Consider the following 26407-nt stretch of genomic DNA (forward strand, 5'->3'; position numbering starts at 1 on the left):
TCAAGGATGTGGAGTTGATCAACACTAGAGGGGCTTGACCAGGTTAGGGAGGAGAATAGGATCAAAGGACAAATTCTCTTTTGAATTTTCAATGCAATAATCCAAGTGAGGACACTAACCCAAATCAACCTAGGGAAAGATATGGTCTTATGGCTAGGGCTTGCTATATCTCGGGATTCCACTGTTGGATTTGCCTCAAACTTGGAGGACCTCTTGAGAAAACCCTAGCACAGTAGTGGACCAAAATTCAAGGGTTTTGGATGGCTACAAAGAATTTTGCTTGATGCCCTAGGTGACCTACTAGGGTTAGGCCTAGAATTTGAGGTGATGAAGAAAAGAAAGGTAATTTTGACCACCAAAGGGATGCGAGGATCAATGCATTGCTTCTTGGGCTTAATGGAGTCAAGATACACCTAGATCGAAGATTTTCTTATGCTAAGGAGCCCTAATTCACCTTCGCTAGCATTTCTAAGTGCAACAACTAGGTCATTAGGGTTTTATACCTCAAATTTGCAAAGGAGATGAAGTTTCAAGGTCTTTCAACCTTATGAGGTGCCTCTAAGTACATTCACCCACCCTCTCAAGGAGCAACGCATGCATTAAATCACTTATTCAAGGTTTCTAGAAGAATTTCACATTACTTTAACCCATACAAGAATAGTGATAATACTACCATGCATTAGACAAATAAGATAACAGGAATAACATTAAAATTTCACTTACATGAGAGAGATAGTATATCCATTCATCAACTTCACATTAGAAAGAAGCTCCAAAGACAATAGCGAAAATCCAAACATCATAGTGCATCAAGAAACTCCAAAAATCTCATCCTAGAAACAAGTGCGAAAATCTCTCAAGAGATACTAATCCAATCCAAGTGATGATGAGAGGAATGAATGAGCCTCTCATCTATTTATATCCTTCCTAAAGAGTTTGATTTGCCTAATTAGGCCTAATTAAGCCCCAAATAATAAAATAATGTGCAATAATAACATCCCTTGGTGACAAGCCCACCAAGATAGCTCCAAAATAGAAAGATAAGCCTCTCAAGAGGGCAAAATAGTAAACATAATGAGTCGTTGGGCCATTGAGAAGGCCTAGTGGAGTCCAAAGTGTGCTAAGGTGAGAATAGACTCCAAACATAATAAGGGGTTGGCCCCTTGATATCCAAGCAAGTCACATGTGGTGTCCCCAAGTGGGTGTGGGGGCACAATGACATCCTCATGGGTCTCCAAGTGGATTAATAATGCTTGTAAACCATCTGTAAGGGCTAGAATGATGACATATGCCCTCCTTTTGTCTCCCGCGGTGAGACACATCCTCATCTGGACCCTGGAACCTCTGCCAAGTGTGGTACAAGTGTGGAGCCGACTGGGCGTGGTGATATAGGTGCATCATCCTCACCCAAAAGGTGGAACATGAGCGATCATTGAATGTCGCTGGGGATCCATGAAGTGCTCTTTGCTATGGTGGAGGCCCATGGCTCTCTACGGTCACCCTACACGTGCCACTGTGGCCCTCTAGAGGGCTTGAACCCCGTATAGGGGTACCAAACCCCAAATGGAGAACAATATGCAATCCTGCATAAGATCCATTGCATCCCCTCGCCTTCTGATACAACAAATCAATAGAGTAATCAAGTAAATGAGCTTACAAATCATGAAACACAAGTGGACACTTCATAATGGCATGCCCTTCCATAGTGGGCTTTGGCATGTACAGGTGTCTCCAAGCTCAATAAGGGGGTTAACCAAGGACCCTATTAAGTGGTTTCAACCTTTAAAGGGGGTGACATGTCCATGGTACATCTATCAAGTGGTAGTTGTCATGTGATATAATGATGGAATGGAGTGGGGATCAGGGGAAGGCTACAAGCCACATGCCATGGTACAAGGGTAGCTATAATAGGGGAAGCCCACACTTTGGTATATGAGTGTAAGAAGGAGCAATCGTGGTGCATGAGTTACCCCAACCTTTGTTTTTCCACCCTTCTTCATATGCCTTTTGCCTTTTGTTGATTTTCTTTTATAACTAGTCGAGGCTCTAGGGCATGAGAGCATGATGTGCAGGAAACAACAATAAATACTCCCTTTAAGGTGGGGTAGTTCATTGCCCACCAAGGCTTGGGACAATCATGGGTTCCTTAATGTGGAGGGGGACTCATATAGGGCCCATAGGAACTAGCGTGATGGCCATAGATAAGGGGTAGTTCTCATGTTTGGCTTTTGCCCACGTGCTAAATGTGCATGTCCCAAACAACTTTTGCATTTTATGGTACATTTCCTGTTGAGAGGCCAAATTATGCTTTTTCTTTTCTTTTCTTTTAGCTGCATCAACCTCCAGGGCATCGTTTCAGGCCCAACCCATGGTGTGGGTAGGGAGGGTGAGGCTAACCCTTTGTGGACCTAGTGGACAAATGTGGACCTGGATGAGAAAAGTGATAAATGGGGTTAAAATGAGCATAGAGGGGTGATGTATATGGTGTCGGGAAGCGGGACCACGCAACCAAAATCATGATTTCCCATGTAGTGCCAGCTCTAGAGCTAATTGCTAGTAAAGGAGATCCCATAGGACTAGGATCAGTGTTGCACGAAGCGCCCCCCCCCCGGATCGAAGCTCCGAAGCGCGCCCCGTACGGAAGCGCCGTACGAAGCACGCTTCGGAATTTTGGAAGCGCGCTTCGTGAAATTTTTAGCGCTTCCTGGAATTTCCGAAGCGCCGGCTCCGAAGCGCGCTTCGTACGGCGCTTCGGGCCGCCGAAGCGTGGCGCTTCGGAGCAGGAAGCGTGCGCTTCACGCACGCTTCCGTACGCTTCGGCGGAAAGGGGCGCGCCCAAGGGAGAAAAACAATTTTTTTTTAATTTTTTTTTTAAGTTATGTTCACTCAACCTTAAGGGGGTGGGTTAGGGTGAGGTTAGAGTGAGGTTAAGGTGAGGAATGAAAAGAATAAAGCCCCCATTCATTCCTCATTTTCTCACTTTGAGTTTATGAGAGTTGGAGAAGAGAAGAGAGGAGAGGAGAAGAGAAGAGAGGAAAGGAGAGGAGAAGAGAGGAGAGCTTGGAGGAGTGAAGAAGGAGGAGCTAGGAGAAGGAGGAGGAGCTTGGAGCAAGAGCTTGGAGGACTTCATCTACAAGAGCTAAAGAGGTAGGTTCAAACCCCAAACTCCCTTGTTTTTTTGAATTTTTTTTTGTATTTTTCTCCTCCCTCTCCTACTCTTTCCCATTGTTTCTACTTGCTCCTTTATTTACAGGTTGCCGTTGTCCACCACCTATATCCATATTCCAAGATGGTGTTCTTTTGGCTTCTATGTATCATTCCACTCTTGGTTTTAATGATGGCAAGGGTGAGGAATAGAAGGGAAGAAACAGAAGAGGACATTGGTGATGGTCCTAATAGTAGTGACCCAATGTATGATGAGGAGGAAGGGTTTGAAGAGGAAGGGGATGAACTTGAAGGGGACACTGAAACACAAGATGGGAAAGCTACATCAACACCCTTGTGGAACTATGTGACCAAACTTGATGGGGGAAAGGGTGGTGGATCTTACAAATTTGTGTGCCCTCATGGTTGTCATGGAGGAAAACCATATTGTGGTTCATATACCCGTCTGAGGAGGCATCTTTGTGGGGTGCTGGACAGTGATGAAAAAAAGGGTTCTGTGGGGGTACAAATTTGCCCAAACATTTCAACTGAAGAAAGAAGAAAATACATCCAAATAGAGATGGCTGCACAACAAAAAAACAAGAAACAAAAAACTCATTCTGAATCAAGTGCAACCTCTAAATTTGGTAGTTGCTCATCTCCTCATGGTACTTCTGCAAGCTCTGGAGGTAGAAGAACAATAGGGGATTTCCTTAATGTTGCTGGGAGGGATGATGTGGATGGAAAGATAGTCCATTTTCTTTGTGCTTGCGGTGTACCATTCAATGTGCTTCGCTCTCCCTATTGGCATGAAATGGTAAAGGTCATCAATGAAGCCCCAAAAGGATACAAGGCCCCCAACTATGAGAAAGCTAGAACAATGTTATTAGAAAGAGAAAAAGCTAAGGTTCAAAGAGCTTTGACACGTTTTACAAATGAGTGGGTAGATTCTGGGGTATCCATTGTATCAGATGGGTGGACAAATATTAGAAACCAACATTTGATAAATGTTCTTGGTGTTTCTTCTAGTGGTGCAGTATTTATTGCATGTCATGACTCCTCCTCCATCACTGCATCTGCACAAAACATTGCAGATCTACTATTGAAATCAATCAGAGATGTTGGTCTGAATAATGTGGTTCAAGTGATCACAGATAATGCAGCAAATTGTAAGGCAACAAGAAAAATTATTGAGTGTACTCATCCACACATCTTTTGGTCTGGGTGCCTGGTTCACACATTGAACCTTTTGATGCATGATATTGTGAAACACAAAGAATGTGGGTGGATTGCTGAGGTTTACAGGAAAGGGAAGCAGCTCATTAAATTCATCACAGGGCATACAAGGGTAAACTACTTCTATGGCACTTACTCCAAGTTGCAATTGCTTAAAATTGCAAAGACAAGATTTGCTAGTTATTACCTCACCTTTAGGCGGCTAGTGAAGGTGAGACAAGCTTTAACTAATCTGGTGTGTGTTGAAACATGGGATGAAATTAACACTGACATAGATGGTGCTAATGCAGTCAAGGACACTGTTCTTGACAGTTACTTTTGGGGACAGGTTAAATATGTTTTGCAATTCACCAAACCAATTTATTACATGATCAAGTTTGCAGATTCAGATCGACCAGTAATTGGGGAGGTGTATGAGCAAATGGATAGCATGTTGGGGCAGATTAAAGACATTGTTGAGCCTAGAGATACCACCTTGTACAATTATATTCGTGTAGAGGTGGAAAACCGATGGGAAATGCTAAATGTTCCATTACATGCATTAGCATATGTTTTGACACCTAAATACTATCATCCATCATGGCTTTCAACACCAGCACCTGGGGGGGGAAGCAGGAGAAAACCACACCAAGATCAAGAGGTTCACAATAAATATATGGCTGCATTGAGTAAATTAATCCCTGATGAGGAGGAGGCTGCATTGGTACGGAGACAGGTGAGCAACTATACGCTCAACACTGGTCCATTTGGGAGCATGCATGCAATTAAAGATCGAGAGACTTTTTCTGCTCTTGAGTGGTGGAACATGCATGGAGGGGGTACTCCACTTCTACAGAGTTTGGCATTGCGGGTGCTATCACAGGTGGTAAACACTTCTTCTGTAGAGAGGTGTTGGAGCTCTTATTCTTTCATCCACAGTGTTAAAAGGAACAGGTTGAGTTTAGACCGGGCAGAGAGCTTGGTTTATGTTCATTACAACTTGCGATTGTTGTCCCATTACTGTGAAGATGCAAAGTCTAATAAAGACTTGTTGATTTGGGACAAGAATCCAGAGGAGCCCAATTTGGAGGATGGAGTGTTGTGACTAGAGCAATTAGAGGATGCTCTTATCCAGGTATGTCCATTGTGGTATGAATTTTCCAATTTTCCCTTATAAAGCATTTCTCTAATTCATGTTTTTAATTTTTTTGTTAGTGTTTTTTTTTTTGCATGAATTTTTTGAGCGATTCTAGGATGATGATGACCGTGTTGATATCCACCACCCCCACCCCCATCTGGTCCCTTGGTTCCTAGGTTCCATGGTTCAACACCATCAGCAGGGGGTTCTTCTTCATCAGTTTCAGTGCCACGACTTCCACAGGCACCATCTTCTTCATTGCCACCACGTGGAGGCCCGCCACCACGTTCTATTCGTGGTGGAAGGAGGAGAGATTAGTAGATATATTCACAATCTACTACTTTTTGTCATAGATTACTCATTAGACTTGTAGACTTGTGAATTTGAATTTTGAACCTTTTTGGCTTGGCGGTGACCAAGTGACATATCTTGTAAACATTATTATTTGAATTTTGGACATGACAAATGTTGACAGTTGCTCACTTGCTAGATAAATCATAATATGCTCTATGTTTTATGTTTTATAATATGCTTAAATGTTTTATGTTTTATAATATGCTTAAAAATTTGATGTATGTTTGTAATAGCTAGAATATAGATGATTGTTGTACATACTAGTAACTACAATGGAATCATGGATGCCATATCTATCTTGATTTATGCAAAAATATGCATGTTTTCATGTCTTCTACAATTAATTTGGTATTTGGGATGTTTGTTTTGAGTATAAATGCAAAAAAATATAAAAAAATATATATATATATATAGCAGACGCTTCCGCGGACGCTTCGCTTCCTAGATTTTTGGAAAATGACGCTTCGGCGTCCCCGCTTCCAAAAAACGCTTCCGCTTCGCTCCCGCTTCGTGCAACATTGACTAGGATACAAGGCTAACCACCAAATCGGGCAAAGGAGACAAGAGTACAAACCTAGCCCACTCTTTCCACCGAATCCCCCCACAAATCCATGCCCAAAAGTGTCCATGATAAGTAAACAAAATTACTCAACTATACCGATGAAAAGTCATACCTTTGGGGTCGGGAGGCCCACCTTCAAACATACGATCATAACAAATGGGCGAGGGACCACATGGTTGGCTCAGGTGGCAGAGATAGAGGCATATCGAGCTATTTGGTGGCTGCAAGGGGCTGTTGGCTACCCACTGAGGACCATCTAGGAGAAAAAAATTTCTCCTATGATACCACCCACAGATGGCAATACACACCAAGAGGGAAAATTGAACTCTTAATGGAATGTGGGGGCCACCAAAGGAGGCAATTCAGACCTCAAGGAAGGGGGATGAGTTTGTGGATTGTGGGGGGCACCAAGGGGAGATAATGGGGCCCATTACTATATAAGGCAACAAGGAAGCATTTCTCCTCATCTTTTGACTGTTGCACTTCAAAATCGAACCTCTCTTGGAGCTGTTCAACGCAAGGGTTGGAGTGTTGTTGAGCACAAGGATTTCAAGAAAAATCCACACTAGTTTCGAAGAACTTCGAGTGTCTCCCTAGTTGTGAATTTGGGGAGCTCATTCCGAGGCTTCCACAGCGCATCATTTCCAGCAGATTGAACCAGTGGTGCACATTTCCTTGGCGCAGAGGCAAATCGACTTAGTAGTTAGTAGTTTCCCGGGCTAGCTTAAGTGATTTGGGTGGACAACGTTTGCAGGAGTATTTCCTATTTTGGAGTCGGGATTCTGGTGACATTTTGCTGGTGTAGCTTTGGGCCTTTTCTGAGGGCTGAATTTCCTATTTTCTGGTAGTGCGTGGACCTTACTAGGTAGAGTTTGCACAGGCTTTGGAGCAGGGCTGTTGGGAGCTTGAGGTGCCAAGGAGTAGGGTCTTCCAAGGCTGATTTTTTGATTTGGGGAGGATTTATCAGAGCTAGAGTTGGGGGATTGTTTCCAACATATTTCTCACAGGGTATGCACAGTAGACCAGTTGGGTCGTACGCCCCTGTTGGAGGGCTTCCTCATTGCTTGGAGTGGAGTCAAACCCTTTCTGAGTTTTTTGGGTTTTGGGAGAGGAGTCTGGGGCTAAATTTTCAGAGCATTTTGAGGAGTATTCAGCCCTGAGATCATTGTTCCATCCAACAATAGATTACTCATTGGGCAGTGCACATTTCTTGTTCCAGGCCATTCCTCATCTGGGTTAGAGATGTCTCTTCAGGGTTTTGCATAGCTTTCTTAGCAAGACCATGTTCTATCATTTCAGCTCATTCTATGTACCCAGTTCCACTTATTCAATAAATTAGTTCAGAGTATTTCACTGGTGTCTATTGTGTACTGATTGTGGCTATGGTTTTTATTTATTTTGCTGTTCCTAGTACATTGCTTTGGTATTTGCTGTTAATTTCCATTTATGAATATTACATGTGGGCCATCGTAGGGCTGTTCGTTGGCTGGTTGGTAAATGGGAGAAATTTTTTCTCCTATCGGTTACCCACTTTTGGTGGGTAGCAAGAACTCGGGTTGATATTCATGAATACATGAGAATCTAAAGGACCAAGCAATTTTGTTTCAAATTCCTTACAAAATGGAGCCATGCCTCTTTATTTCAATTCAAAAAAATTTGAAATACACATAATCAATTTTTGGTTATAACAAGAACTAATAGATATATTTTTATTAAGCAAAAAAGTTGCATCAATTGATTGTAGCAAGATTACATTTGAAAGTCTAAATACCTATAGCTATAGATCATAATGTAACTTGAATCCTACCAGAGAGTATCTAGTTCCAATGATTCTGTAGACAAAATTTCAAGATGAAACTTGACTGCATAGATTCTACAAAAAGTCCCTAGAAGCCTTATTCTTCTAAAAAACATAAAAACTTAATTGGAGATAGGGTTGTTGCTGACTTAATCTACTACTCCATCCGTTGCTGCATTATCATTGCCTTGGACCTGCTCATTCAAGTATGGAAGAATGTGCACTGGTCCATTATTGTTCTGATTAGTTGCCAATGTTTCTTTGATCACAGAGAGGCCAACTTGGTTCTCCCAAGACAATTTACAAAGAGTGCAACATAGAGCTTTGCATTCTACGTCCAACTTGGTGATATGCCTCTATTACTTAACCAGGATGCCCATAACAATTTCCAATTGTGCTGTTTTGTTTGTTTCTTGATCATGGGATTGGTTGAAAATAAGTCCTTCCATTGACAAAACAAATTTTCCCAATTTTCCCACGTGGCTTTGTTAGCATAGTTTTCTGCCAGTTGGCTGTTTTCACGTAACACATGAAAAAATTTTTCTTTCAAAATGTTGGTTAACGCTGATTGAATTCTAATGAACACCAATGCTAATAGATAGTCCATGCGATTTGTGTCAAGAACCTTACGTTGAATGACGTTCTTTGGGTCTCCAACCAAAGTCAAATTCTAGATCTTTACTGAAGCAGCAATCCTTAATCCTTGCAGAAGGGCATATGCATTTGTGAGATTGTTAGAAAGAATTTCTAGACTCCAAGCTTAGGAGCATTCGAAATCCCCTCTTGGGTTAATGAGAACCCCACATGCACCTAGCACCTCAGTGAAATATACATAATCATCATAGCTCAGCAAAATCTGAAATGTGGGGTCACCAAGGTGTGTTCTTTAAGTGTTTGTTCGCTATCATCACCTCCAAAACAGAAAGGCATCACATATGGAGTTTCAATATGAGCAGGATATTTTCAAGACAAGTGCTCATAAAACAATGTAGCAAATCTACACAGTATGGAAAAATGACTTTATCCTCAACAACAACGCCAAAATTGTTACAACAAAATGTAGCACCCCCATATGATGTAAAGTCCTAAGCTTCAAGGAGCTAGTTTTGTGTACACTCAGGAAGGCTACCCATTGTCATCCCACTGGCTTTTCCTTGTAGTTTGGTTGGCTGTTCTCCAACTTATGGTGGGCTTCCCCAAAGATAGGATTGCTAAGGCTATAGAGTGGAGGCCCAAAGTGATTTTGTCAAAGGTTATCCTAAGCAAAACAAATGGTTGTAGTAGAAGTGCAATGAGTGGTGTGAGAAGGGAATATAATGGTATAAAGTTATAAACCCCTAGACCAAGTGCCTAATCACACCTTGGGCAAATCACACCATGGGAGCATAAATCAAAGAGAGCATGTACGTGAGAATGTAAGGCAATATGGGATGCTATGCATGCCGCAAATTAGCCTTAGCTTGCCGATTTTTATAACAGAAAACTATCTTGGAAGGCTATAAGTGCCGTACTTAAGCATTTGTCATGAATGTGAGCGTATGTTATTCTAGCAAAAAATGGGTTTATTGTTTGTTAGGCTAACATAACAAAAATAAGAATAAGAGGGTCGAAACCTCACATTACTCTATCCAAAATATGGTTCATTATAAAGGCAGTCACAACATGCTACAAGGGTTTCCTTAAACAAAATCAACACATGAAGTATAAGTGCACAATAAAGCCTCACATCAAATGAAAAAGGCACCTCCAATTCTCAATTAGGTTGCATGCATGTGGTATACAAAATGAAATCCAAGGTGAGAGATCCTCAATCCCCAAATTTTTTTAATGATAAAATAAAATGGAGAGAAAGTTGAAACTCCTCTTTATATAGAGTGAGTTAAATATCTCATACAATAACAGATATGATCTCTGTATCTAACTCCATAACAAGTTAAAGAAATATTATAATAATGTAGTTAATATCCCTCCCAAATCCACGTTTGACCATGTTACAACATGTGCAAAATACCTTCTCTAAGGCAATTGGACCCCATCCAAGGTGAGAGCTCCTCAATCCCCAAAATTTTTAATTATAAAATAAAATGGAGAGAAAGTTGAAACTCCTCTTTATATAGAGTGAGTTAAATATCTCATACAATAACATATATTATCTCTCTATCTAACTCCATAACAAGTTAAAGAAATATTATAATAATGTAGTTAATATCCTCTCAAATCCACGTTTGACCATGTTACAACATGTGCAAAATAGCTTCTCTAAGGCAATTGGACCCCATCCAGAAATAGTAGTACTATGGACCAAATATTTCTTATGAAGAGGGCACACCACCAATTATACGGATCAAACCAAGTCAAATACCAAGTGTCTACATCGAATTCAACCTCCAAAGGTATGCGTGCATGCAACCACTCCACATGTGTGATTTACAAGGTAATCAACTTCATGGATGAATATGTAAGATGCCAAGCGGATGGAGTGCTCCACAGGAAAAGATGTAATCAAAACCCCAATATAGCAAGTGGACCATCTCCACAAAGCAAATCCAAAGGATGAAGACGAATTAGGGTTTCGACCATGCCAAAACTCCATGAAATAATAATATATATATCTCCAAGAATAGCAAGAGATGTCTCCACAAGTGCAGCCTCCAACAATATCCACAAATAGCAAGAAGAAACTCTCCACAGGTGTGCCCTCTCAGAATAATCACCAAAAATAGGACTAGACTAAGTAGAAGAGCATGCTAAGCCACAGATATGACTCACCTTATGTGCCACATGCATCCCAATAATAACCTCCATAACGACCCCAAATAAAATCATAGATACATGACAAGTCAAAAAGCTGAGGGCTTTCTCCAGTGAAGGTTAAAGATGCCTAGTGTTTTTGAAATATCCATGCAATATAAAGGAGAGAGCACTTAGGAGAGGTGTGCCCTAGAAAAAATGTGCCATGTAACTACCTCAACCACTCAACCAATCATAAAATATTCTCCATGTGAAGTGTGCCCTAGGAGAATGTGCTAAGGTGCTTCAAACTCATCAATGAAAGAATCCTTCAGAGGCCATGCAATAAAAGTGTCCAGCCAACTATAAAGTATGAATGAAAAATGTTAGAAATGGACTGAGGTATCTGCAGGCTCCAGCTGTAGCTATCATTTTACCATCATGCAGGATTTCCAAAGTCATCCTCAAGCTTTTCTTGCTAAAATAATTCTGATTCAGTTTTGGGATCACAAAAGTATAATTACCATAAGCAAGCACTTCTACAAATTATTTTTCTCATTCAAAACTTAAGCTTAAATAACCAAGTGGCAGGCTTCTTGAATTCTGGACATTGCTTGTGTGTCAAACATTAGGAGAATGTGAATATCAAGATGGTCCAAGTGAATGCCTGTCCTTTTTGCGGTCTACTTATTTGAATAAAGGATGAATACCAAGGTGTTTGCTTGATTACACTTTCCAAATCTGCCTGGACTATAATCTTGTTCTAAATGTGTTTTCTTAGTTTTTTATAAGTTAGCGTTTCTCTCTGACTATTTCATTGACATTGTGGTTACATGGGACTTGCAGGACCTGGAGCTCCTTCAGTTTTCAATTGTGTGAGTTCAGTTTCTAAAAGTTCAGATCTTTATTTTTATGTCATACAAATTAATTAGATTCAAAATGCCTGCCTTTACAATAATAATAGGACAGGAAAGGGCAGTCACCATTGAAGAGGATATCTAAAGTGTTTCGTATGTCTTCGGTTTTAGACATTGAAGAAATTTTTGGTATATGAACATTGTCACGGTGTTAAAAGGGACACTAAATTAAAACACTATTTTTGCGTAAAGAATTTCTCATAATATTTTTTTATACCTTGATTCTAATTTTCTGTATTTTTCTTGTAGTGTTAAGTTGTTATTAGTGTTACTCAGGAACTCCAGGCTATAAATATGACAAAACATTCTGACATCTGTTAAATGTGTATTTAGAATTTTGTACGAATTGTAATGGTGTATATACTATACATTCAATGGAAATTCAATGTGAAGTGCATGTTTGGAGAATACTTTTCGAGGCGTTAGTTTAACTGTGTTATATTATTTTATTTTATTGCTTGAGCCTTTAGAAGGTGTTTCTCTTCAACTATCCATTGTGCACTTACTTTGCATCAGATTTCTTCTTCAGTTACTTTACCTCCAGTGAAATTTAACAGAAAGACATCATGTTTATATTTCAGATAGCACTTGAATATGTTGACCTCAATACACCATGCAAATTTATGCAGAATTTAATCATTCAAGTGACCAGATTAATGTTTATAGTTGTTTTCTCTTTGTATTTGTTTTCCGATGTGTTTTGTTTGTTTGTAGAAATCTGTCTTACAAGTTACATTTGTTTACTTTTGAATCTCTGATTTCACTATTAGCGCTGTATTTCTGTTTACCAGTTTGGAATTAGACAATATAATGCAATAAAAATCGTTCTGAAAGGACTGTATGCAGGTTGTGGAGATCGGAAAGGGTAGCAAGGTTAAGTATGAGCTTGACAAGAAAACTGGACTAATAAAGGTAAAATTTAATCACTTAAGATATATAAGAACGGTTTCCCTGAGGCTTTATATGGATTCATTGAGAAAGTGCCTTATGGAATGCTGATAAGATCAGCATACCAGCATTCATTATTTACTAATAAAATAATATTATCTAATAATCATTAATTATTTATTTGTGACACAATTATTATAATCACGAAGAAAGCTTTTTTTAATAAAATAGTAATGTTAGAAGTCATTTTTTAATAAAACGGTCATGTTGTTATTTTTCTAATATATTTGGAATCCAGGTTGACCGTGTGTTATACTCTTCAGTTGTGTATCCTCACAACTATGGTTTTATCCCTCGCACCATTTGTGAAGATAGTGATCCCATGGATGTGCTTGTCTTGATGCAGGTATATACATGGCATAATTAGACATGATGTCTGTTTGCAATGTCTTTGGAAGAGGATTGTGTCTAATTGTCATGTTTTATTATTACTGTGTAGGAGCCAATAATGCCAGGGTGTTTTCTTAGAGCCAGAGCTATTGGGTTGATGCCTATGATTGATCAGGTATTATATTATGATTAGAATTTTGTTTAAACATTACACTTGCAAATTAAAACAAAGAATGACTATACAGGGCTCCATTTTGGAACACTTCTTCCAGTCGTAAAGAATATGTGCTTTTACATAGAACATTGCCTCTTTTTTCGATACATCATCACTATGTATTGAACTGTCCGACTCCTTCATACCTTTGAGAGGTTCAAAAATCCAAAGGCACCTTAGAAATCAGTGCTAAACATTTATGCCAATGCGAGGTGTACATGTGGCAATTCTTTGTGAACCATTCAACATGTTTCCATTCATTCGTTTAGGAGCTTTCCATCTATGGGAAACCATTCTGGCATTCAATTTGTCTAGTTTGTTTGTGGCTGTAATTGTTAGATGCTCCTTTATTCTCAAACATACAACCCACATGCCTGTGGGTCATTCTTGAGGTTCATCTAACAGTTTTGCACCTTGATATCAGGATTTCCTCAGCCCTATTTTTGTTTATTGTGTTTTGATTTTAGAGGATGAAATGTTGAAGTGAGGATGATTTTGTGCATTGCGAATAAACAACATGCACATTCCTTGTCCATAACTTCAGGTAAATCATCCTTTTCAGGAAAGAAAAAGTTCAAATAATTTATGACCAATCAAAGAAATAATATCAACTTTGTGCACTTCCTCCATTCCATGGTGTCAATAGAAGCAGATTGTGTGCACTACACAACGGCTTTAAAATGTACAAGGTTACATAAGGTTTTCCCCAAAACTGCAGCCTATTGTTGTAATGGGCTAATGCTATATCAGAATTTTCTTTTTATCATAATGTATGAAGCGAGTACCGTTTTTATTCCTTTTAGTTCTTTCTGGCTCCTCTACTGAAACTCATTTTTGAGATTGTTTACAGAAAAATTCAAGAATTCCTCTAAAATCCTTCATTTCATTCTGGATTGCAGGGTGAAAAAGATGACAAGATTATTGCTGTCTGTGCTGATGATCCTGAGTTTCGTCATTATCGTGATATCAAAGAGCTTCCTCCACACAGGCTTGCTGAAATACGTCGTTTTTTTGAAGATTGTATCCCTTGTTCTTAGAGCTACTTGTTTTAGTTTTATAATAAAACCATTCAGCTTTGGTGATGATCATGAACGTAACCGCATATGAAGCAATGCTATTCTTAGTCAAAATAGTGTGTCTACTTTGGTAAACAAAGTGGACATGAGTTAATTTTCTATGCTGTTGATAGTAATCTAGGGGATGCTTTCATAAATATTTATTTGAGTATATATTACCTTCTCTTGAATATGCTCTTAATGCATTCCCATCCACGTAGTTCTTGGAATGTTGGAGTCTGGTAAACTGCAGCTCTGTATACAATGTATTAGGCTCTGCATTGGTCTATCCCCTCAGTTAACCCTGGTGGTTTCTTTTCTAGCCTTGTACCACCATCAATTGATTGCTGGGAGACTGACCTAGTTTGTTAAAATTTCATTTCATCAGAACAGATCTACATTCATAGAACTTAAACCCTGCATATGAATTTGAAAACCTCTGAAACACCTATGAAAACTTGAGATCTGCATAAATAAAAATGTTGTAGGGAGATTCAAAAGTGTAGACACCACATATCAAGAGGTTAGATCATTAAAACAGAAAATAACTGATAGATCTAAGAAAATAGAAGTCTTAAAATCAGATCTAAATGATAAATCAGATAAGCATACTTAATAAGCAGCAGCAATCACATATCTTTGTATTACAGCAGAAAGTAAATTACATTAAACAAATCAGCTTCTCCCAAGCTTACAATGCAAAACCAACCATTTTCTCACAAGTTCATAAAGCAAAACACTTTAACTTGACATCCTTCTATCACATCACACAACTCTTCACACTAGCTCCCATACTTGGATGCAATGTACCCCTCCTTCCCTTTTATAGAATAAGAGAGGTTTTTTACAAGTAAAAACTCTAGACTAGGTCCACCTAAAAGAATGGATTCAAAAGCAGAGCACCCCACTTTGACATTGTCCACTTTAACCCTAACCAACTCATGTGCCTCACATGTGATAAGGGTAGGTGATTACATGACAACTTATGCCAAACACACTTCTCGAAGTAACTAACTCAAATAGTGTGCCCCTCATGTGCCAAGCATCCAATCCACATATTTTTCTGCAACAACGCAAGTAGTGCACCTTGCTAGTACAATACTACAAGTGACTACAATCTAAGTAGTGTGTCCACCTAAGAGAATGACTTCACAAGTGGAGCACCCCACTTTGACAATTTCCTCTTCAACCCTAACCATCTCATGTGCCTTACATTTGCTAAGGGTAGGTGATTACATGACAACTTGTGCCAAACACATTTCTTCAAGTAACTAAACATGTTTTGCCAGTTAACCAACTCAAGCAGTTTGTCCCACATGTGCCAATCACTCATTCACATGCTTTTATGCAACAACTTAAGTAGTGCACCCTAAGAGTCCAGCTAAATATAAGTGTGATGTAAAGAATATAAGAAAATTATTTATTTATAAAGCATGGGTTTAATGCTTGTGTCATTGGTCAAATAGGCCAAGGCATCATTTGCATGCCTATAGGAATTGTCATGAAGAGTCAATATAATTTGTAAAACCCTTTTGGGTATATTGTGTCATGTAATAATGTCCACAGAAGTCTAAAATCCATCTAGCTACAAGTCGGCCTAGTTTCCAGTCTATCGATGTGAAGAGAAGCATATAGATATCAAGGGACTTGGATCCTTTTGGATACATCTCTCTGCATCTCGATAACAAGAAATAGTAACTAGCACAAAAAGTGAAGAAAACCTTAATATATATAATTCTGCTCTTGGACCTGTTACCCACCACCTGTGGGTAGTGTATATTGGAGAATTTTTTTCTCTTAGATGGTCCTCAGCCGACAGCTTGTAGCCACCAGATAGCTCGATTGGCCATTATCTCCGCCACCTGAGCCAACCATGTGGTCCTTCACCTACTTGTTATGATTGTATGCTTGAAGGTGGGCCTCCCGACCCCGAAGGTATGGCTTTTCATTGGTATAGTTGGGTAATTTTCCTTACTTGTCATGGACACTTTTGGGAATGGATTGGTGGGGGGGTTCGACAGAAAGAGTGGGCTAGGTTTGTACTCTTGTCTCCACTTCCCAATTTCGCTGTTAGCCTTGTATCCTAGTCCCGTGGGATCTCCTTTATTGGCCATTAGCTTTAGGGTTGGCACTACATTGGAAATCCCAATTTTGGTTGCGTGGTCCCGCTTCTCGACACCATATACATCACTCCCTTCCACTCATTTTAGCCCCATTTATCTATTCTCCCATCCAGGTCCACATGTGTCCAATGGGTACACATAGGGTTAGCCTCCCCCTCCCCTTGTCCACACCTTGGGTCGGGCCTGGAACGATGCCCGAAGGTTGATGCAGCTAAAAAAGGAAAAGCATAATTTGGCCACTCTCAACGAGGAAATGTACCACAAAATGCAAAAGATGGTCGGGACATACAAATTTAGCACGTGGGCAAAAGCCAAACATGAGCTCTAGTCCTTATCCATGGCCATTGCCCTGGTTCTTATGGGCCCTAGATGAGCCCACTCCATCATTAAGGAACCTAAGATTGTCCAACCTTTTGTGGGTGATGAACTGCCCTACCTTAAGGGGGTATCCACTGCTCTATATTACACAACATGCTCTCATCCCCTGGAGCCCCTAGCAGTTATGAAGAAAAATCAATCAAAGGCAAAAGGCATATGAAGAAGGGTGGAAATACAAAGGCTGGGGTAACTCATGTACCACGATTTGATCCCTCCTACACTCATACACCCAGGTGTAGGCTTCCCTTATTATAGCTACCCTTGTACCATGACATGTGGTCTGGATGAATCCCCTAATTCCCACTCTGTTCCATTACTATATCATTTTCCACCTACCACTTGAGGGATGTACCATGGACATATCACCCCCTTTAAAGGTTGAAACTACCTAATAGGGTCCTTGATTACCCTTATTGAGCTTGGAACACCTGTACATGCGAAAGCCCACTCTGGAAGGGCATGCCACCATGAATTGCCCCATCGATTCCATGACTTTTAAGTTTTTTTACTTGATTATTCAAATTATTTGTTGTATTGGAGGGCAAGGGGACGCATTGGATCTTATGCAGGATTGCAAGTGGGTCTTCGTATTGGGCTTGGTTACCCTATACGGAGTCTTAGCCCTCTAGAGGGCCACATTAGCACTTGTAGAGTGAGCGTCGAGAGCCATGAGCCTCCACCATAGTAGAGAGTACTTCATGAATCCCCAACAACACTCATTGATTGTTCGTGTTCCACCTTTTGGATGAAGATGATGCACCTAGTTCACCATGCCCAACCGGCTCCACACGTGCACCATACACTTGGAAGGTGTTCCAAGGTCCAGAGGACGTCTTCCGCTGTAGAGGGAGGGTTTATGTCATCATCCTAGCGCTTACATATGGTCTACAGGAATTTCCCATCCACTTGGAGACTCATGAGGATGTCTTTGTGCCCCCACACCCACTTGGGAGCACCACATGTTTTTGCTTGGAAAACAAGGGGCCAACCCCTTGTCCACTATGTTTGGAGTCCAATTTTACATCATGGCACCCCTAGGACTTGATTAGGCCTCCTCAAAGGCCCAACGACTCATGATAATTCTGCTCCCTTGAGAGGCTTATTCTTGTTTTATTAAGTTATTTTGGTAGGCTTGTCACCAACAATATTGTTACTATGCACATTATTTTATTTTAGGGGCATTATTAGTCCAAATTAAGCCATTCAAATCCCTTAGAGGATTGTATAAATAGAAGTGAGATGATTCATTTTCATCATCTCTTGGATTGGATTAGTATCTCTTGAGAGATTTTCGCACTTTTGTTGGGTAAACTTTTAAGTTTTTGGAGATTTCTTGATGCATTATGATGTTTGGATTTTCGCTATTGTCTTTGGAGCTTCTTTCTAATGCGAAGTTGATGAATGGATATACTCTCTCTCTCTCATGTAAGTCGAATTTTGATGCTATTCTTGTTATTTTACTGGTTTACTGCATGTTATGATTATCATTATTCTTGTATGGGTTAAAGTAAATGCAAAATTCTTTTGGGAACCTTGAATAAGTGATTTAATGCATGCGTTGTACATTAAGCTAGTGGGTGAATGTTCCTAGAGGCACCTCTTAGGTTGAATGATCCATAAACTGCCATGGATTTTTCACTGGACAGTTTGTCACAACAAATCTAATAACATTATATTAAAACTCTGAAAATTCTACACTATTACAATTTATTAAACTTTAAGATCTGTGGATTTAACTGTAATTAGTGCATGCATGCAAATGGAAATTATGCAGAAAAGTAGAGAACAACAAAATAAGCTCTCATACACATAAGACAATATATGCTCTCTGGGAAACCCTTTCGGGAGAAAACCCAGCTAGAAGGTGAGGTCGCTTCGCTCTCTTTCTCTGTCTGGAAATATGGATGCAGGTACAAAGAAGTAATGCTTCTGGCTTGTGGGACGCTACAGTGCACAAATCCTTTGTGTGTGCTCTACCACCTATCTCTCCTGGCTATCTTTGCTCATCTATGGAACAAAATGCTCTCGAAAGAATGGAATGCCTCTTCCCCTAGTAGCCCAATTATAACACAGCCCAATAGCCTACTAGTGGTTAAGTTTGACTACATCAACTCTTAACTAGAGTTACAAAATAGACTCTTCTAGAGTCTTTTACATCACAAACATGTGGCTAGCCCCTTTTCCATGAATAATGGGGGTTGACGCGACATTCTCCCAAACTATAGGTGTGAAAACAAGAAGGTCGTCTTCTGAGTGGCATAACTTTTGCATATAGACTCTGATTGACGCACTGCTTGCGTCGTTGGAAAGGTCTCTGGGGATACAAATACTTTGCGACTTTTATTGATGATTTCTCCAGGAAGACCCAGATCTATTTCTTGAAGACCAAGGATGAGGTCTTTAGTCACTTTTAGGAGTTTAAGGTTGTAGTGGAGAATGAGATAGGCAGGAAGATCTAGACTCTTCAGTCAGATAATGGAGGTGAGTGAACCAACAAAGAATTCCAAGAGTTTTGTACCAAAGCAAGAATCAAGAGAGAGTGGACGGTTCCTTACAACATATAAGAATGGGGTTGCTGAGAGGAAGAACTACTCTATTTCGGAGACAGCTAGAGCATTGTTTTATGACTGGGATCTCCCACATTATTTATAGGCAGAGACATACTGTACGACGGTTTATATTCAGAACATGGTCCCATATAGAGCGCTTGGAAAAATGACACTTAGAGAGGCATTCACAGGAAAGGAGCCAGATGTCGGTCACTTTAGGATATTTGGAAGCCTAGCATATTGTCACATTGCAAGAGAGACATGTTCGAAGTTAGATAAGACTGCAGAGCGAGGTTATTTCGTTGGGGCTAGGAGGATTATAGTTAGGTGGGATGTTAGGTTCATGGAGGACAAGGCGTATAGGAGGTCCAGAGATTTGCCAGCAGTTGAAGATCAGAGTGAGCAGCCAGAAGAAGCTCCTAGAGTTGAGTAGTAGGATTAGGGGCAACAGAGCACGAGTATAGTCACGAGTACGAGCACTAGCTCAGGTGCAGGTGTTCTTGAGAGGTTGTAGAGCATGGAGCAAAGATGCAACATATAAGGGAAATGCATCAGGAAGATATGGAGGTGGATATTCCTAATTCCACTATTGGCAAGAGGAACCGCGAGGTTCATCAGACACTCGGGGATGCTCAGGAGTTTGTGGTGGCTCCTAGGACGGGCAAGAGAGAGCAAAAACAACCAGAGGGGTACACTAGCTACATGGCATCGATAAGTTAGTAAATAACGAGCCTTCCAGCTATCAGAAGGCTGCACAACAATAGGTGTGGCGGGATGCTATGGTTGAGGAATACTCCTCAATCATGTAGAATGATGTGTGGGAGGTTGTACCCAGACCGACAGATAGGGCAGTGGTTGGATCACACTAGATCTATAATATCAAGCACGGTGCAAATGGCAACATCGAGAAATACAAGGATAGGTTCGTGGCTGAGGGATTCTCTTAAAAGGAGGGATAGAATATGAGGAGACATTTTCTCTTGTGGCTAGGCACACTTCTATGCAAATCGTGATATCATTAGCAACACAGATGATATGGCAGATCCATCAGATGGATGTCAAGACAACGTTCCTGAATGGTCAACTGGAGGAGGAGGTGTACATTAAATAACCTGAGGGCTTTGTGCGCACAACAGAGAAACCCATGCGTGGAAGTTGAAGAGAGATTTGTACGGGCTCAAGCAGGCTCCTAGGGTGTGGTATGAGCGCATCGACAGATACTTGTAGGGCATGGGCTTTGTGAAGAGTGACGCGGACACTAACCTCTACTACATAGTGGTTGGGGGTGGTGTACTCATTCTTGTTTGATATTTGGATGGCTTGTTCTTGACAGGTTCACTGGGGCACATAGAGGAGTACAAGAGGGATCTTGCAACTGAATTTGAGATGAAGGATTTGGGGCTCATGCACTATTTTCTAGGCATGGAGGTATGGCAAACATATGGTGATATTTTCCTTGGACAAGGGAAATACTGCATCGAGATCTTGAGGAGGTTTGGGATGGAGGATTGTAGAGCCATGTCTACACCCATGATCACGAATTGGAGGAAGATAGATGCATCTAGGGAGGTGGTAGATCCCACCTTGTACATGTAGTTAATAGGCTCTCTCATATATTTGGTCAACACCGGGCCAAATATATCCTATGCAATAAACTCTCTGAATCAATTCATGGTGGAGATGAAGAGAGTGCATTGGACAACAACAAAACATGTGCTGAGATATTTGCGCGGCGTTGAGAAATCTAGGGCATAACAATTAGATGATTTCTCTTGTAATGATAACTGCTTGTGAATGCTTTTTACTTCTTTAGATTAGGTTCTTCTATTTTGTCAGATTATTATAATAATCTTCTTCATCAAACAACTACCAAAGCATAAACAATAAGGAGACAAGAGACACATAATGTAGGTGATTAGCCAGGGCCAAAACCTCTCCAATTTGAGAGGAAAACCCAAAACAAATTCTTCTTCTTATAGATACTTCAATTGACGAATACCAAGACCAAGACCCTTGACACAACAACCTCTCCAAGACCAAGTCACAAGCCTTCTTGATTCAACTCCTTCTTCCTTGAGTCAATGATGGTCAAACTTCTTCCTTCTCCCACTAGCTTGACTATCCTTCAGATTTTAGTCCCTTGGATCAGATCTGCAACTCTTAACCCTACTTCAGAAACCCTAGCATGTGTGATTGACCAACTTTTGAACCTTGATTTTCTTCGCTTGGATGGTATGACTTCTTATTACAATTCGACTTGTAATCTTGCTTATTTTCCTCCTTGATTCAGCCTCTTGGACAACAATAAGACCTTTGACCTTTTCTGCAGTAGATGGTTCTTCCTTCCTTCGCATGTGTGGAGGTATTAGCCCTAAAACTAACCCAAAAACAACTCGACCTTCTCCCCTTCTTCCTTTGATGGATGAGATTTCTTTTCTTGTGTTCTTCGCTCTCCTTTTTATCCTTCTTATGCTTGATCGAATGAGACTTCAAATGGAGTTCAAGTCCTCTTTATATATAGTGGACTGTCACTCAAAATAAGATGACTTTTCCTTACACATAGGCTGACATGCTTGTCTAGAAACATCTTCATCCTTTTAGAAGGCTGACATGAGTAATAGCTTGTGACAAGGTCTTGGAGGGTTATTGACACAATCAAAATTAATTTTTACAATATGTAACATGTCTTCAATGCATGACATTGACTTTCTAGACTTTATGACTTGATGACCAACCCTAAAGGCTCACAATGGGAGCCTTAACTATAAAATAAAATTCCTTGAGCATGAAACCCATAACTCAAGCATTACAAAATAATTTTATTTTTCTTCTTTTGATCAATTACATAAAATCATGATTACACATGTCATTATGAAGACCGAACCTAGTTACATTTTTCAACACTCCCTCTTAAATAAGGAGGTATTCATAATCCATACAAGGTACTTGGACATTCTCACGCTGAAGAATTCTCATAAGAAGAGTCTGATTGGTAACCCATCTGTATAGATATCATCCAACATTGTCACATAGCAAGGCCTTGACTAGCAACTCTATCTCTCCACAAGATCAAAGCTCAACGCTGGCGAGACCAATGATGTATAGACACCCTCATCATTGTCTCTCTCGGAACATACCCCACCCGGGTTTGCTCAGAGTATGTTCCACCAAGACTATTCTTATCTTGGATTCCCAGTGCTCAAAGAATATCGGTCCTTATCTTGGATGCCCTAACTCATCCTCAAAGAGTATCGGATGCCAGATGTTTACCCAATCCTCCATTCTGTCTTCCCAGGTGAAGACAAGAATTATGTGTCTATCTCCCATCATGGCCTTCACTAAGACTTACCACTGTTAGTCCTGGTCTAGTGCATGACACATGAAGTACAAAACCATACCTGTCACTCCCTCTTAACCAAGGATGACCAACCCATTCCATGAAAGGAATGTACCCAAGCTTCCTCTTAACCAGGGACTTGCTTCCAACAACTCTTTAGGTGGGGATCATGGGACAACCATGTTAAATTTGGCAATGAGGGCCAAACTCCAACTTGGACAACTCATATGATGGAGATGATATTTTTGTTGGATTCCTCTTTCTGAGAGGTGTAGGATTGATTTAAAGATCATCTTATTCTGACATGTATAAATGGAATTATGAATTTATTTCTTCTGTGGACAAATTGTCAAGGCCGTCCAACAATCTAATGTAGGCTCAAGAAGCCCAAAAGTCATGTCTCTTCACCCTCAATGTTGCATATAAATAGAAGGAGCATCTACCTCATTTGGACATTCATCATCTCACACATATCTCTCTCTCTCCTCATCTGATTGGGTCGTATGAATTTCAGGTAGCTTTCTTCTCCTCTACACATGCGAAGGGTTGACTGTGTTTTCTATTTTCCAGCGTTGACCAAGTTGTAGCAAGTTTGACCCGCGTTCACTGGGAAATATTTGACCTTGTTTGATTGCATTTTTCTCGGGAGAATTTCTGTTTGGGCATGCCGCATTCTTTGGCACAGATTTCGAGGATTTTTGGGTAGGTTGACCATCGTTGACCACATGCCTTTTGACCGCAACGCTGACTGTGCGTTGACCAAGTTTGACTGATTTCTTCAGCACTGTTTTGGGCTGATATGGATTGTTTTTGGAGGCCGAATTGACTAGGTTTGATCGAGCTGATTTGGAGGAGTAATTCTGCTGATTTGACCAGCGTTGACTTTCTGGTTAGGGCATCCAGTTGACTGGAGTTTCACTGAACATATTTGACTATGTTTGGGCAAGTAAATTTGTATATTGTATTCTCTCTTTGCTGAACTTTTGAAGAATAATAAGAAGATTTGATCAAAGGGTTTTCCCCACATTGGGGTTTTTCCCTGGCATACACCAAATACTGTTTTCTCTTGTCTTGGCTTGTCTTCTGCTTATTATTTATGTTCTATCTGCATTTACTATCAAAGAAATGTGATTCCTAATCTAGAAATTGATATTGGGCTAATAAGAAAATTGCAGTAAATTGCTCTAAAGCATATAACATACCATTGTTATCTAAAATTACCATGGTATCAGAGCTGAGGTGTAGACAAAACCCAAGCAAGAGTGAGAAGAGCAATCACTGAGATTTGTTGGACAAGGACAAGATTCAATGGCCTTTGCATCTTACTTCAAATCTGATGACAAGCTCAATGATAAATCTGATTATCATGCATGGAAGATGTCTCTTGACTTGACTTTGGAAGAGCAAGATGCTATGGACTATGTGCAGGGAAAGATTACTGAACCTCCTTCAAATGCACCGGTTTCCGCTAAGACAAAGTACAAGAAAGGTGAAGTCAAAGCTAAGAAGATCATCATGGATTCTATTAATAAGCATTTGGTTGCATACATCTTTGATTTGAACACATCTAAGGAGATGCATGACAGGTTGGTTGGCATGTTCAAAGTTAGCAATGCAAACCAAGTCCTCTTTCTCAAAAACAAGTTAAAGGACATAAAGAAGGGAAGAGGTGAAGATATCCAATCCTACTTCATGAGGATTACCGAGATAAAAAATGATCTTCTTTCAATTGGAGAAGTTATTGCTGACAGGGAGCTCACTCTCATTGCCCTTGGAGGTCTCCCTCATGAATGGCATGTGTTCAACACTACTATCCTCAACAATGACAGGATTCCAGGTTTTGATGAATTGCTGACTAGATGTACTCAAGAAGAGACAAGGATGATGGAGAGAGACATGCCTTCAAATAGGAATGATCCTACTGCATTCTCCACTCATGCTAAAAGAAAGAATAATGCAGGTTCAAAGAAGCAATGTCAAGGAAGACCGAGATTCAAAGATGGAAGGAAGGGAAGATGCTTCATTTGTAACAGGTTTGGACACTATGCTAGGGAGTGTCCTAATAGAAGGGATACACCTCGGGATGATGACAACAAATACCACAACAATTTCCGGGGCAACAACAATCAAAGGAATGGTAGGTTCAACAACAAAGGAAAAAGGAATGCTCCTGCTACTGAACATGGAAATAGTCGACCTCCCAAAAGATCAAGAAACTCCAGGTATGATGAATCTAATGTTGTAGATAACAAACAAAAAGAATTTTATCTTATATCTGCCCTCTCTACTGCCTCCCCTCCGGATACCTTGGGAAATTGGTTGATTGATAGTGGTGCCTTAAGGCACTTCATTGGGTATAAGGAAACTCTTTCAAATCTGATAGAAAAGGATACAAATTTGGAAATCATTCTTGGAGACAATGCCACCTATCCCATGAAGGGAGTTGGGAATGTTACTCTTCAATTGAATCAAGGTAACACCATTCATCTACAAGAAGTACTATATGTACCTGATCTAAAGAAGAACCTGGTATCTATCTCGGCGATGGAAGACAAAGGATTCAAGGTGGCATTCATTGATGGAAAGGTACGTGTTTGGAAAAGAAATTTCAAAGAAGCATTTACTCTTGGATTCAAGGTTGATAGCCTATATCAAGTTGGAGGGAGTCCATTAGGAGCTATGTCTTGCAACACATCTCTTCAATCCGAATTATGGCACTGGAGGTTTGCTCATCTGCATTATAAGGCTCTACCCGATGCAAGGAAGATGGTGACAAGTATGCCCAAATTTAAAGTAGAACATGAAGGTGTTTGTCAGGGATGTGCCGAAGGAAAACATACAAGGGGACCATTCCCCTCAAGTGATAGCAAGACTACTGACATTTTGCAATTGGTTCATTCTGATCTATCTGGCATTTTTCCCGTGACATCTTTGGGAGGATACTTATATTATGTTATCTTTGTGGATGACTTCTTTCGCAAGACTTGGATTTATCTCTTGAAGAAGAAGGATGAAGTGTTCACATGGTTCCGTTCTTTCCAAGCCTTGGTTGAAAATCAAATAGGGAAGAAGATCAAAATATTGAGGACCGATAATGGAACTGAGTATGAGTCAAATGAATTCAATGACTATTGTAGAGAAGCTGGCATTAAGAGGGAGACTACTACCGCATATACTCCTAAGCAAAATGGTGTTGCCGAAAGGTAGAATCGTTCCATTATAGAAGCCACTTGTGCCATGCTACATGATCAAAGCCTTCTGAAGTTCCTACGGGTAGAAGCTGGCAACACTGCCGTGTACGTTCAAAATAGATGCCTTCATCAAGCGTTGGACTCCAAAATTCCCGAAGAAGTTTTCATTAGTAAGAAACCTGATGTTTCTCATTTTAGAATTTTTTGGAAGCCTCGTTTATTTTCATGTGTTGAAAGAAAAGAGAAGCAAATTGGATGCATTTGGGAAGAAAGGAACATTTGTGGGCTACAGTGAAACTTCTAAGGCATATAGAAGCTATGTGCTGGTCAAAGACAAGTGGAGATAAGTCACGATGTCACCTTCGATGAAGATGTTGCCCTTGGGAAGATTAGGAACCTTCCTATTCCAAGGAAGGACAAAGAA

General features: G+C 40.3%; 1 protein-coding gene across 1 annotated transcript in view; it reads left to right on the top strand.

Moving 5' to 3' along the window:
• LOC149248001 (soluble inorganic pyrophosphatase-like) overlaps nucleotides 1-26407 on the top strand; it is a 99894-nt gene that overhangs the window by 38196 nt on the left and 35291 nt on the right. The window contains exons 3-7 of the mRNA XM_089458327.1: nucleotides 11788-11816; nucleotides 12705-12770; nucleotides 13045-13152; nucleotides 13246-13311; nucleotides 14250-14370. Coding sequence (XP_089314453.1) covers nucleotides 11788-11816; nucleotides 12705-12770; nucleotides 13045-13152; nucleotides 13246-13311; nucleotides 14250-14370 — 390 coding nt within the window. The remainder of the gene's footprint in view (nucleotides 1-11787; nucleotides 11817-12704; nucleotides 12771-13044; nucleotides 13153-13245; nucleotides 13312-14249; nucleotides 14371-26407) is intronic.

Source organism: Pinus tabuliformis, chromosome 7, assembly GCF_031772625.1.
Source record: "Pinus tabuliformis cultivar Carrire ecotype Pingquan chromosome 7, CPIR1, whole genome shotgun sequence".
NCBI lineage: Eukaryota > Viridiplantae > Streptophyta > Pinopsida > Pinales > Pinaceae > Pinus > Pinus tabuliformis.